This window comes from Nyctibius grandis, chromosome 33 (genome assembly GCF_013368605.1).
Source record: "Nyctibius grandis isolate bNycGra1 chromosome 33, bNycGra1.pri, whole genome shotgun sequence".
In the NCBI taxonomy this organism is placed as follows: domain Eukaryota; kingdom Metazoa; phylum Chordata; class Aves; order Nyctibiiformes; family Nyctibiidae; genus Nyctibius; species Nyctibius grandis.
Genome location: NC_090690.1, coordinates 11,447 through 25,247, shown reverse-complemented (window position 1 = coordinate 25,247; position 13,801 = coordinate 11,447). Strand labels below are relative to the sequence as shown.

The following is a 13,801-nucleotide window of genomic DNA, read 5'->3' as shown; positions in this document are numbered from 1 at the left end:
TACTGTTTTTTGATGCTCTTAAAATTACAGCTAAAAAAAAAAATCAAACAGGATTATACATTCATGATGGAATTCTCACTTTGTTTATTCCCACTGATTACTGAAGAAAACATTGAATACATCAGCTATATATGTTTTTACTTTGAGGCATCAGAAGACTTCACATAGTACCAAGTTAACTTCTATCCACCTTACATACCACTGCATGCATTAAGGCTGGGGAACATTCACAGAAAACAAACTCCCAATAGGAAAAACAGAAGAAAATAAAGAAATAAGCAAGGGTATCAGTCTATAATCTCCATTACTAAGACTGATCAACACTATATAAGAACAAGTAAAACTGTAGTTGTTCTGTAGGCTTAAGTCAGATAAACTATTAAATCCATCTTTGTTTTATGATTCAAGTCAGGTTAAGTAGTCTGACAATACAGATGCAGACTCCTCTCTGCCCCCATAAAGGCAGATAGAGAACCTAATCATGAAAAATCAAGAAAAGTGTTACATAATTAGCAATAGTCAGTTTGACTATGTATAAAATAGCCTTGTCTTTTCAAGCTTGCAATTCTCTAATACATTTGCCTTATACTCCTACAAGGTATTAAAATACAGTAGCAGCAATACATTCCATGCTGATGCTCTATAATATGTCAGTTAGTAGTTTACTACTTTAAACTAGTTAAGTTTTAAGTTAACCAACAGAATCCCTGTCCCAAATACAACTAGTAATGCAATCTTGATGGGACCTCCTCTCATGTCCAAAATAGTCATTACCTTTCACAGCTTTTTAAGAGGAGCTATAAAATCAGAGCTGACAGGTTTGCATATAAAAAAGGGCAGACTGACTCTACAGTAGTAGAAATGTATCAATTAATCAGACCAGTCTTCTGGGTAATGGCAAGTTGAACAAAATATAGAACACTGCAACTGATAGTACTGTAGTAGGCTCTCGGGAGCTCCTGACAGTTGCAAACAGTTGTCTGCATTGCTGTACCACTCATAAATCCCATTACACTAAGAGCTAAGCACATAAAATAAGAACTGCAAGCACTCACACACCTGCTTACCCAACTGGAGAAATGCATACATAGAAAACTATGCAACTGCACCCTAATCAAAGATATACAAGAACAAAGACTGAGGCAATTGTACAAGAACAGTCTCTACACAGGCACACACCCTTGTGTTTTTAAAAGCCACAACAGTTCTTGCAGCCAGTTTCAGTTGGACCAACTCTAGAGGGAAGACATTAGCAGATACATTATTTAGTAAAAGAAAAGCACACCACTTTTAAAACAGCAAACTTGGCAGCAGAGCTAGTGCAGAGGAGGCAGAAAATAATCCTTTTAGGTATATCAAGAATTTCTACACATTTACAAAATCTCTGCATACCTCGTCAAACCTGTAGCAGACGCTTAGCCAGTAAACAAGGATTAGTTTCTGGGTAAGAAAAATATCCACAAAGGAGATAAGAATTTGTTCAGAATTGGCAAGGGAGGGCTCTTGTCTAAAAGAAACCACACTTCAGCATGCATGACGTTGTAACGTTCAGTGTTCCTTACATGGGAAAACATGGAAATCTTGCTCTGGATCTCTTAAATCATTTCAGTAGGACATTTGGAGCTGAATAAAAGGAGAAAGCCAGAATGAGGCTGGGGAAGAAGGTCACTAATCAACAGCCAGGGCATGTTGAACATTGATTTGTCACAGGGAGAACAGCTAGGAGGAATCTGTGGACAAGATAGAGTGGCTGAAGAAAGGACAGAAGGGCAGATCATATGCTGCTTATCATAGGTCAAGAGGGAGAAAGCTGCCTTTGCACCTCAGGCTATGCTTCTGGGCTTTACTGCGCACATCATTTCCAGACCAAAATCTGCAGGCCAGGTAGTTCTCAATGACATTGCTCAACATCCAGAATTTTTTCAGCACTGTGACCATGGCTTCAGTTCATCTTGTCAAACACTAGTCAGCAGAGCAGCACAATGTTCACACCTGAGCACCTGCCAAAAGACTAAGAGATATTAGTAACACAAAGCAGTATAGAGAGATGTGCATTTTAATCTAGAGTTATTTGTGCACTGTGCCACAAACTCAGGTCTCCTCTTCCACAAGCTAACAGCAGCAACCAAGGAAACATCAGCCTGCAATACATAAGCACCAAACACCTTACATTTATTTCAGTCCATAACCCTGAATGATAAGCAATGATGTGTCCAATAGCCTGACCCACTGCTAGGAGATTCCTTTCCCTTCTCCCTATGCAAGCAAGTTAAGCGAAGATTAGTTTTTTTTAAAAGCTCAAAAGAATATTTTAAAGTCTGGATTCCTCAAACATTTCCACCTGATGTCAAAAAGACCTGTAATGTTTAACGATGCTGTGAAGAAAGCAATTGGCCCAGCAGACTTCAGGTTCTCCATTATTGAAGGTTTTTGACAGCAGCCAACAGACATGAATAATAGTTTAAAAATTCCACTTCAAGACCGTAAAGGGTCTTCCAAAGACATGTACCCCATTTTCTTTTCCCATTTGCTCCAGTTATTGCAGAGCTTGACTGTAACATCCTTGTCTGATTTTGAACTTGAAATCATTAGTTGTGTCTGGCTTGTGCATTACATTCATTCTTCTATAGTCACATAAAAGTGTAGTATTTCAATAGCACCAGTGATAATGACTTTGCATTCTGTAACTATGTGCAAGGTGCAACTTCAGCACTGGAATTTAAGAGATTTCTGCCTTTCACGTTTCTCACTAGTCTTAGGTGTTCCTACGATATATTTTTAAGCAAAAAATATTGGATCAGTTAGCTGTGCAACTAAGCACATGGGCAGTCTTTTGTTGGCCTGATTTATATGTTCCAAAAAGCCTGCCTCAACACGTTTGCTGGCTAGTGGGGAGTCATAATATATTGTTTTGTGTAACCAACATTAAAAGTTTTTTATACTTTCATCTACTTAGTGGAGGTGAGAAATAGACTTTTAGGTGCTTTTTTCCACCTTCCCCCCCGCCTTTTAAATATACATTTTAAAAGAGAGATGTAAACATACATAGTCTGAGATCTAAGCACTGTAAGAATAATCTTAAAATAATTATGGCACTTAAATTAAGTGCTGTAAGAATAATGCTTTCCTAATGCAATTCTTCTAGTCTCCCGATATATATATGAAACAAACTAGTCTCATACTGAAGTTTCAGAACTATTTAAGTTTTCTTAATTGTGCAATGCCAGTACTAATTCACTGCCACGGTGAAATCTGATCTATGGTTATTTATGAAGTGCTTGCTGCTACACACAGATACTGTAGGTTATATACTCAAGCAATGTATGCTGGCAGCTTGTGTTAGCAAAATTTCATTTAAGCATTCCAAGATGCTCTACAGACATAATTACTCAAACTGCATTAAAAAAAAATTTTAAAAAATCATACTTATTACTTAATGAGACAATTTGCACTGACTACACAAAAGCAATGGTTTTACTTCCAAGTCTTTCAACCTCAACAAACTAAACAGCAAAAAGAAGTTATTTCCTCCGAGAACTGCCAGTTTTTAGATATTAAAGTTAGTGATGTTTGCACAGACTATGTCTGTGTATATGATATTAAAACATGGAAGCATCAGATCTCTGATTGTCTTTTGCAAAACTACAAGAAATAAGCTAAGAAGGCTTGTTCAGTTTGAAATATGCAGACTTTTCTAACAATGATCACAACCCAAGGGCTACTAAAATTATTAGGAAAAAACCTAATAGCTTGATCACCACAGGTATTATCAAATCAAAGCACATAGCCTTTTATAAAATGCTAATATTGCTTTGTAAGACTTTCCAGCAACTCCAAAGAACCAGCATTAATTTTGGTCGACAGCCACTATCTTCAAACCAAGCCGCAAGAAATTTAGTAAGATGAAACATTTTGCCTTATGTCAGAACTTTCTGCTCCTCATGGGGTAAATAGAAACCTGTGATTTATCATCTGATAGTTTTTCACTAAATCCCAAAGCAAAAGACAATACGCATTCTTTAAGGGGTCTGACTGCCACACTGCCTTCCCCACAGGTTTTTCTACTATTGAAGCCCATTCAGTTAAATGTGTTAGTGCCATGGACTTGCTTTAAACATCAGTAATGCACACTTTTTGCAGTAACATCCAAAGAAGGAATATGCACTTTGTATATTCATAAGAAGCTATGAAAACATCTCTCTAGGTTACAAACCTAGACAAGCAGTTATTCACTCCGATCCTTTGGCTCTCGGTATTTCCACTGGATGTAGTCAAAGATGTCTTTTTCACATTCTACTGGTAGGGCCTCCCCAGCAACTCCTGCAAGCAAATTACAGATGCTATTTGAAAGGTGGAAGGTCTGTACAATCCTGAAAGGCTGAATGCATTGCAAGATTAAGACAAAATTACTGTAAGTAAAACAGACTTAAAAAAACAAGACAAAACACCCCCCACAGACCTTTTAATACAGTGTTTAGGTACTGATTCTCATTAGTGCCAAAGGAAATAAGGTAATGATTTAACTTTGGGGCCATGTGGTTATGCAGTTAAATATGTTTATATTCGTGTGTGTGTGTGTGTGTGTATAGTCAGCCCCCCTCCAAAACAAGACTACACAAGGACATGACCTATCTTGTTAAAAGAGTGGGAAACCACATGTGCTGTGCATGACCCTGAAAAAAAACAATCTTTAGGTCAGCAAGTAGATTAGGTGTCTCAAAGAGGTAACTTTGTGCCGCAACGCTGCCTATACATAAGTATGCTGCCTCTTCGTGCTATAAGGGTGTCCAGTACCACAAGGGACACTGTGAAAAATTTCATGAACTACAGTATTTATCAGAAGTATTTCCAGCACACTAAGAAACCAGTTTAAAGAGAAGATCACACAAAGCATGGAACTAGAAAGAATACTCTGCGCAAAGGCCCAGACTGACCAGTGACACCCAAGGGACGGATTGTATACTCATTGATCGTGAAGCCCATTTCCAGAGCATGAGCTCTCATGTTCTTATTGAATATATCACTTCCTGTGAAATACAGTACACCACAGTAATACTGATCTTTGGGGATAAGCCTAGAATAAAAGTGGAAGAAAAGCACAGATTTAAAACATATAACAAAAAAGTTACAAGCCATTTGGAATTCAGCCATTCAGACACTGTTCTAGGTTTACTTCCTATTTACGTGCACACATTCTGCAACTCTCTACGTCTGATTTTCCCACAAGTCAAATGCAAGAATGAAATGAATTGCGTATCAAAGAATGGTTCAGCACATCTACCCTGACCTAGAAGTTACTGGTGTTCAGCCACTACATGGTTATGGTGCTTGCACTCCTGCCACAAATTAATGTCAAAGCAGTATGATAAAGTAGGCCACAATTCTGGAACTGGATACAAAGTCATGATTTAAAGTACAGCATTCTTGCTAATAACTTGTTGTAGATACTGGCAGTTGTACAGTGGCTGTTCCTGCAAAGGAATTAGAAACCTAGGAAATGCCACGTTCTGAACGTGGAAGTAGAGATTTGAATGCAGAACTTGATGCAAATGTCTACTATGTCGCAGACAGATAAAGTAGAGTTTTTTGGGTTTTTTTGGTGTGTGTACCGGATATCAATTCTCCTATGTGGATAGGCTGTTCCATCTTCTTTATTTGGAAGCTGACAGACACCCTGTGAGGAAGTAAGGAAAGCAAGAAATTCAAAATGAAATTAAACAGATTTGAGATCAATCTTCACCTCCCCACCCCTGAACAACCTCTAAACAATCCTCAGTCTTCCTGGAAAGCAAAGGTAAATTCCCGCTGAACCGACTAAATATATTACTAGAACAGCTGGATGTCATAGCACTGTGAATCACTATTTACACTGATAAAAGGACTGTAGTTCAATGTAGCATATAACTGCTTCTTAAGTTTTTATTACAGAACAAAGGATCACAGGACTTCTCATTTCCCATTCCCCTGCCCTAATTATTATCAGGCTCTTCAGGACGCATAAACATCCGTAGGTTAAGGAAAATGCAGATGAAGCTCAAGCTAATAGAAATGAAAAAAAAAAGTTTTTTCTTGAGAAATCCTCTGCCACTTTTCATTTCAAACTGCTCTGTAATCTTCATGCAATTCACCTATCGGCCTCTTCTTTTTTTCCCTAGTCTATGACCACCTTAAATGACAATGCGGTAGGGGGAGGATCACGAACATTCAGGAATGAGGAGAAATGTTTACATACTAAAGCATTTTGCCAATTGCAGCTTCATGCTGAGACCTCTCCTTCTGTTCTTAGCTTTGTTTTGAAAGCTTAACATTGCTTACGCTTTTAAAGTTATGTTGGCTGTCTTCTTACCAAGACTTGCTTTTCTTGGATTCTCAGCAGCAGTCATATTTCCCTGTTTACAACACTCCTTTCTTAGCTTCCATTTTGAAGACAAGAGCTATTCTACAGCTATTTCAGCCTGACAGGATTATACAGAGCAAATGGTCAAACTATAATGAGCTTGTTGAACTGTGAATGCAAACTGGGAATGCAGAGTGTCTCTGCTTTTGGCTCACAGATGTACATTTAACTTTAAACTCACATGGTATTCACACTTAAACCATTTGGCAAGAATAAGAGTGACTTTCACTTATTCCTTCTAAAGATCAAGCCAAAAAAAAAGCCATCAAGTTTCATTCATTATGATTCTACACTTCTCTGTTAGAATTAACTTTTAACCAGACTGTGGGACCAGGACAGCTGGGGCCTGTAAAGAAAACTAAGTGAAGCAAGATAACACCCAATCCACATGTTTAAGAAAAAAGTTTTGCTGTGAGCAAGGGACCTAACAAAATGAATGTTCCTGTTAATTCATTACTTTCTTTATGCCTCCCACATATTTCCTATTATATCCTGAGTCTAGCAGCTTATCCATTAAATCTGCTCTGCAAAAAAATTGACAAAAAAAGGAGGCAAAAGTATATTATGTCTCAGACAAAACAAGGTAAACATAGGCTCAAGATTAAAGATAGTGTTTCCAAGATCCTGAAGACAGAGTTACAAAAGCGGTCACTGGTGCAACTGCAGAAGCGAGGTTGTGCTAAGGTTCTAAACATCAAGCAAAATAAGAGACACAACTGACACTGTGTGATGAAGGCTATGTCAGTGGGGTTCAGAACTACATAAATACCTGTAGATTTTCTAATACTGAAATCTTACCATGAGAGATTCGCTAAGAGTTAACTGAAGAAAGTTTTTATGGGGGAAGGGGGTGAATGAAAAAAAAAAAAAAATTAAAAACCTCACAACTCCAGCAGTCCAAACAACATATCTTGTATAAATCGTAGCTTCTGTCAGGAAAGGTAATCCCCCTCAACAACCCTCACCACGAAAAAAGCCTTACCATGAATTTGGTGTCACCTTTAGACAGCATATCTGTGACAAAGTGGACTTTTTCCAGTTGTTCTACAACTTGATGCAGAAGTTTTGGCTAGGAACAGTGACAACATAGAAGAAGAAATTATTTCACAAATAACAAGAGTATCTTACCCATTTACCAGACAATGGCCCACATAAGTACAGGACATCACTATAATTTTATGTATTATTGTACATTAAATTTGACCCAGAAGGGAAAAGAGGTAACAATAATACTGAGAAAAAGCTAATAGAATTACAGTCTTGCAACGTAATAAAAATTTCTACCAAAATGCCCGTGTCAGATTGCTTTCGTTGGAAGTGACAAAACTGATTTCTTGGTTTAAGTTTTCAACTTCTAAGCAATGAATCTATCGAAGCAAGACAAGAAATACAAACTGTCATTAAGACTCCTCCAGAGTTAGTCCCAAAAGATGACAAGGGCAGCAGGACATTTGCTTCTCATCCAAAAGATTATGGCTACATAAAGAGATACTTACTCTACCTTTAATCCCTGCTTTATCCAGCCAGCAGTTCTACGTTGTAAAAGCACATGAATTTGAGGGGGTGGGGGGAGCATGTGTGAAGGGAAGAGGAGGGACAGAAGAACAAGCGTAAACACACTGAATAGTTCTGGAAGAGGAACAAAACATAATACATAGACCTGAAAAGTGATTATAACTCCTCAAAATAAACACGGTGATCCAAGAGAAGACTTTACTATTACAGTAACAAAAAGATGCAAGAAGATGCCATACAAGTCTGAGACTACATATCTTCTGAATTTAAACATACTCTTGTGGAATTAATGCACAGTACTGATCCACAGTAGCAGAGAAACACACCTGTTTGGATGATTCAGATGTGAAACTCGGATGGGTTAGGAGAACATCCATATCACCGCTTGACTCTGCGCCTAGGCAAGTAAGAAGCAAAGAAAAATCCCTCTGCGCATGACAAAGTATACTAACATTGGTGAACATCAATCTAACCTCTTCCTATAAACATGTTTTTCTGCTAGAAAATAGTCTGTCACTATTCAAGATATTTGCGAAAAAACAATCTTGAAGAACCTTGTTCTTCCATCAAAAAGTTTATATCCCTGCATATCTTAGAAAATACCCAAGAATTTCTTGCGGTACTCTATAGCAATGAAGCACAAATGTTGTTAATGTAAAAGCAAAGCAAAAAATCCACATCTTACAATATACTACTCTTCATGGGGGCAGGGTGGAGAAGCAAGGGTTTATGTGGGTGCTTTGTCACTGAACTAAACAGTCAAGACAATACTAACAGGAAAAAGCCAGGTTCCAGCACAGACTTTCTCTCTAGAAGAACAATATATATAGTAATGAGTCTTGCTTATTAGCCCAAAATAAGCACAGCAAGATCACAGAGTACCAACCTCGTCTAAAACTGCCACAGACTGTAGCAATATAGTTTGGGTCCAGCTTCTTTACCTCTTTCAGCACAATCTCCTATGTAAAAAGGAAAGATGAGTGTTTAGAAGTGTCAGTCATTCATTGGCTATCAGTGCCTCACATCCTCGATAAAGACACTTACCTGCATTTGCAGCATTTCTTCCCTTGGTATTCTTTTCTCAAAATCTTCAAAATATCTGCATATATAAAAATAAAAGTGTCTGAAACAGTGGCAAGGGTAGCATCTTAAAATTTTAATCAATTAAATATGTATTAGAGGAAAGAATACAACTTATATTACTGTCACATCACAAAAAGCTCCCCCTTCCCACCAAACATCTTAGAAAACATCTTGCCAAGCAATAGTAAAAACTCAAAACTGCACGTTTGACAATGCTTAGAAGATGGTTTCATTGCATATTATTTCCACTGTACATGAAGAACTGCTATGAGGTGGGAGTAATATTACTGTATAACCAGTTGGCTTATATTTACATAGCCTTCTGAAACTACAAAAAGTTCCTGACAAAACTCAGTCCACCACACAACAGGAGGAACAGGTTCCTCACCCATGGTTAGAGGTGATCTGTTTTGGAAAGAGCTAAATGGAAGCTCACAAGTCAAATACAGCTCCTGATATCTTTGCATGCAGCTGTAAAAAACAGGCTGCCAGCATTCTGCTTGACTGTGGAGAAAAAGAGGCCAGATGAAACAATGACACACCTGACCATCAGGCACATTCTCCACCCCTCCAGCACCAGAACCATTGACAGCAGGCACTGGCAGCCATACTGCAGCCTCAGAGCCACATGTTCCCCGACACTCATTACCCAATCACCCCAATCCCAAGCTCTGCAGACAGAGCTTCTGGATCTGGGACTCCCCTCTCCCCCCTCTGAGAGTTGGAGTGGAAATAGGGACAAAAAGACCACCGTAGAGCACTGAAAACATTCTTTCAGCTCAGCACTTACTGGAGGTTCTGAAGCAGCATTGAGCACAATGCTGGAAGCAGACCCAAGGGCAATGCGTGCACTAGCAATATGGATAGGTCAGGTGAGTTTTCCTATACTCACTTAACAGCCCTAACTTGGCCTGTGTAACCTTACATTACATCCTGGTGTCTGAAGGAGTCATTAGAAAAGACAAACACTTGCACCCAAAAAAGCTTACTTCAACCCAATTTGCTGGTGATGAGTCAGCTTGTGCTCATTTTTTCTTAGATCTAGAAGAATTAAGAAAAACAAAAAAAAGTTCCTTGAGGAATAAAAATCTTACAGTAAGTTTCCACCAATGCAAAGATGATGCATGCAAAGAATACGTAACAAGAAAAGAGCAACCTCAAACACCAAGGAAGAGATTTTAAACTGACTGCTCAACAGCTGATAGGATGAGTACAAATGCTTAGAGCACCTCCTGATAAAGACTCCAACAGACCTCAAAGCCAAAATCCTTGTTATTTTCCCTGTAATCTGTAAGTACTTTACTTTGGATACATATATAATGTCTTTAGCCTGTGCACTAACTTTAGCATCTTATACACTTTCCTCAAAGCCTAGGGCATATCTGCTGTCACAGTACCACTGTGGAACAGGCACCCTAACAGAAAAAACACATTATTGGAGTGTAAACTGAGGCCCTAAAGTTATGCTTACCTTCTAAAGTCTTAATTCCTTCCTCGACAAACTTCCTAGCAGCAGCAGGACTGCAAAGACACAAGGCAATCTGCCATCAGGAACAGCAAGAATCTTACAACACTGAAAAGGACATTAGAATTCACTGTAACTGCCTATGTTGTTCAAAGCCAAGACTCAAGTTGCTTCTGATGCTTACCCTATTTTCAGCATACGCATTTTCAATCAGCAGAGATGGCTATCCAAGGCTTGGCCTGCACATTTTTTAGCACTGACATGACTATATAGTGATGTATAATTGTAAAAAAAAACCAAACAACCCACAAACAAAATCTCACCAAATAGGCAATACTGCTTTAGACAACAATACCAGATGTATGATAAGAAGCAGTTTAACCACAGTCAGTCTCTGAACCAGCTTAAGGCAACAGCAAAACAAAAGTGTCTTTAGACTAGCACTTCAAAAAGCCCAACAAGGCAGCCTTCACGAGCCAATCGTGTCATCACAACTATGGTGTCTCAGTGTGGGCACTACAGCATCAGCTCAAACTCTTTCTCTTCATTATTTGCAGTCACCCAAATTCTATTCATAACTCCACCAAATAAACAGGAAAAGGGAAAAAAAAACAAAACCTAAAAACAAACTTCACCCAATGCCAGTAACTCGTGTCAGGAGATTGATAGATGCACTTGTATCATCTTGTCGAATCTGCAAAAACAAAACAACACAAACCAAACCCTTCTTTACTCCATTTGCAATAAACAAAGAAATCTTGAGAAGACAAAACAGCTTAGTCAGACTCCGCTTTGGAAGCTCACTATAAATCAATGCAAAACGCTACCAAGGGCAGTACTGTGTAACACAATAATGCCGTATGTCCTAAGCCAGAAAACTGCACAACTACCCATGCTAAAGTGAACAGCATAGTTAAGTCACAAAACTCCACAGCCTTCCAGAGGAAGAATTCCACTTTTCACAGAAGACATTCACATGTTGAGTATATAACCTAAAATATCTTCATAAATAGACAGTTTTGAGGCTTTGGCTGAGCTTCTTGTTCCCCGCTTTCTACTTGCCATAGACTCCATGTCCACCGTTCTTAAGCGTGACATCAGTCTCTCCAGGGACAAAAGAAATTGCACAAAGCAAGCAGGCTACTTTGCAAGTTACAAAGAAAAGCAACTATTGGTAAACAGAGCACAAGGGAAAGAAACCCACCTTTTCCAATTTGCGTAGTTTTCCAGTGGATAGGAACTCATCTATCTTCTCAGCTATTTTAGCACCTACTCCATCCTAAATGTTTCAGGCCGGGGGGGGGGGGGGGGGGGGGCGGTGGAGACAAGTTAACTTTAAGGTCACTTAAAGACATTTTATCTAGAAAAAAAAGGAAAGCTCCCCAGAGTTAAGAGTCCAGAAAGAACTATGAGGCCACTGAGACCATGATAAAATATTGGATCATAAGGGAGCACAAGAATTCAAGTGTACAACACAAACAGCATAAACACTGTAATTCAAGGACTGTATTAAAAGTTTCCCTAAAGTGGTAATTTTGAACAAGGCTTGAATTATTATTGCTCAAGTTCCCCAAATTTAGTGAAGCAGTAACAGAGCAAAGGGGAAACCTGCCACAACAGAATCCCTGAACGGGCAGAGACTCAGACGGAGTCCCCAGTTGCAACTATGAAACCCCCCCAAGCAGCTACGCCGCATCCCCGTCCCCCAGCCCTGACTCGGCCACCGGAAAGAGGCGCTGGCATCGACGGGGTCAGCACGGTAGCCCCGGCACCGCGCCCCCGGCCCAGCTGCCCCGAGAACCTCCCATCCGCAAGCTGCGCACGGGCACCTACCAGCTTCTTGGCTTCGGCCCCGCTCCGTATCTTGCTGGGATACCGTGAGATAACCGAGGCTGCTTTCCTGCAGAACGGCGCCGGTCAGCACGCCAGCGCGGAGGGCGCTGCCGGCGCGGCTCGGGCGGCGGCGGGCTGGGCCCCACGAGGGGGTCGCCGGCGGGGGAGAGGGGGGCGGTACCTGTACGCGTTGTACTTGTGGATGGCCCGGTTCACGTTGCGCTCGTAATTGGCCAGCTCTGCAGGGAGAACCACGATGAGAACGGCCGGCGCGGCGCCGGCCCCGGGCCGCGCACCGACCGCACCCACCTACCAGTGAGGAAGTCGGTGATGCCCTCGTTGGGGCTCTCCTGGGGCGCCTTCCGCTTGCTCATGGCCGGCGCCGGCACCGGCACTGGTACCGGTACCGAGCGGCAGCGGAAGCTGGGGCCGGAGATCGCGGGGAGGCGCTTCCGGCGGTGACGTCACAAAGCGCAGCCGGCTTCCGTGCGCATGCGCGGCGCGCCGCGGCGCCCCGGGAGCTCCGGGGAGGCGGCGGGGGTGCAGCGGGCGGTGCGGTGCGGTGCGGTGCGGTGCGGTGCGGTGCGGTGCGGTGCGGTGCGGTGCGGTGCGCGGCGAGGCGAGGCGAGGCGAGGCGGTGCGCGGCGGTGCGCGGCGAGGCGGTGCGCGGCGAGGCGGTGCGCGGCGAGGCGGAGCGGCGGGGAGCCGGGGCGGGAATGGCGGAAAGGGTGATGGAGGAGATCGGCAGATGCTCTGAGTGCGCAGGGGCAGGGCAGCGGGGAGCTGCTGCTGTCATCTGTGCTCCGCATCACCGGTGCCCGCACGGGGTGGTGGGGGGGAAAGGGCCCCGGCTGCTGCTGCCGGGGGGGTCCGTGGGGGCGGGCGGGTCTGCGCTCCCGGGGCGGCTGGGCCCGGCTCCCCCCGGGGGATTTTTGGGCCTCGGGGGGGTTCGGGGGGCGGGCGCTGCGGTGCAGGAGATGGCGGAGCAGTAAAGCCTGCGAGAGCGATAATAAAGCGCCGGCCGGGCTGCGGTGGTGCCGCCCCGCAGGGGCACGGGGCCGGGCCTTGCGCGGTTCCCGAGCGCTCCCCAAAACTGCCCGTGGGGCCCTGGGGGCGCAGGGCTGCGGGGTGGCTGCAGCCCCCCCACCCCTCGGCGTCGCACGTGGGGGCTGCAGGGGGGGTCAGAAAGCAGGCGGGGTGAGCTGCTTTGGGGCCCCAGTAACGGAGGCCAGGTGTTGTGTTCCTGGGGCTCGAGAAAAGGCTCACGCGGCCGCTTCGGGGGGCTCAGAAGCGGATGTGAGCGGTGCGTTTTTCGGGAGCTGACAGAGGGGACTCGCTGGTGTGGTTTTGGGGTCGGCAGCAGAGGCGGAGCGCTGCGTTTTTGGGACTTGAGAGCAGGCTCGGCAGCTGGGTTTTTGGGCTCCACCGTGGGCGCTCCGTGAGCTGGTTCGGGGTCAAAAGCAGAAGGCAGATGGGCCGTTTGTGCGGGGGAGCTTCTGTTAAAATTC

At 42.8% G+C, this 13,801-nt stretch overlaps 1 protein-coding gene across 2 annotated transcripts; it reads right to left on the bottom strand.

The window, feature by feature from the left end:
* Window positions 1–53: 53 nt before the first annotated feature.
* Window positions 54–12,738, bottom strand: POLB (DNA polymerase beta). 2 transcript variants are annotated; one of them, XM_068421451.1, is made up of 16 exons: window positions 12,607–12,738; window positions 12,475–12,532; window positions 12,294–12,360; window positions 11,665–11,739; window positions 11,096–11,154; window positions 10,467–10,516; window positions 9,985–10,036; window positions 8,957–9,011; window positions 8,799–8,871; window positions 8,239–8,309; window positions 7,894–7,929; window positions 7,380–7,466; window positions 5,610–5,674; window positions 4,935–5,074; window positions 4,214–4,320; window positions 54–2,000 (listed from the first exon to the last, which is right to left on the bottom strand). In XM_068421451.1, exons 1-15 carry the CDS (start codon window positions 12,665–12,667, stop codon window positions 4,226–4,228), a joined length of 1,044 nt encoding a protein of 347 aa, XP_068277552.1. In that variant the 5' UTR covers window positions 12,668–12,738; the 3' UTR covers window positions 54–2,000; window positions 4,214–4,225. The 2 variants fall into 2 exon arrangements, with proteins under 2 accessions (XP_068277552.1, XP_068277553.1); XM_068421452.1 differs by lacking the exon at window positions 7,894–7,929.
* Between the last annotated feature and the right edge of the window lie 1,063 nt (window positions 12,739–13,801).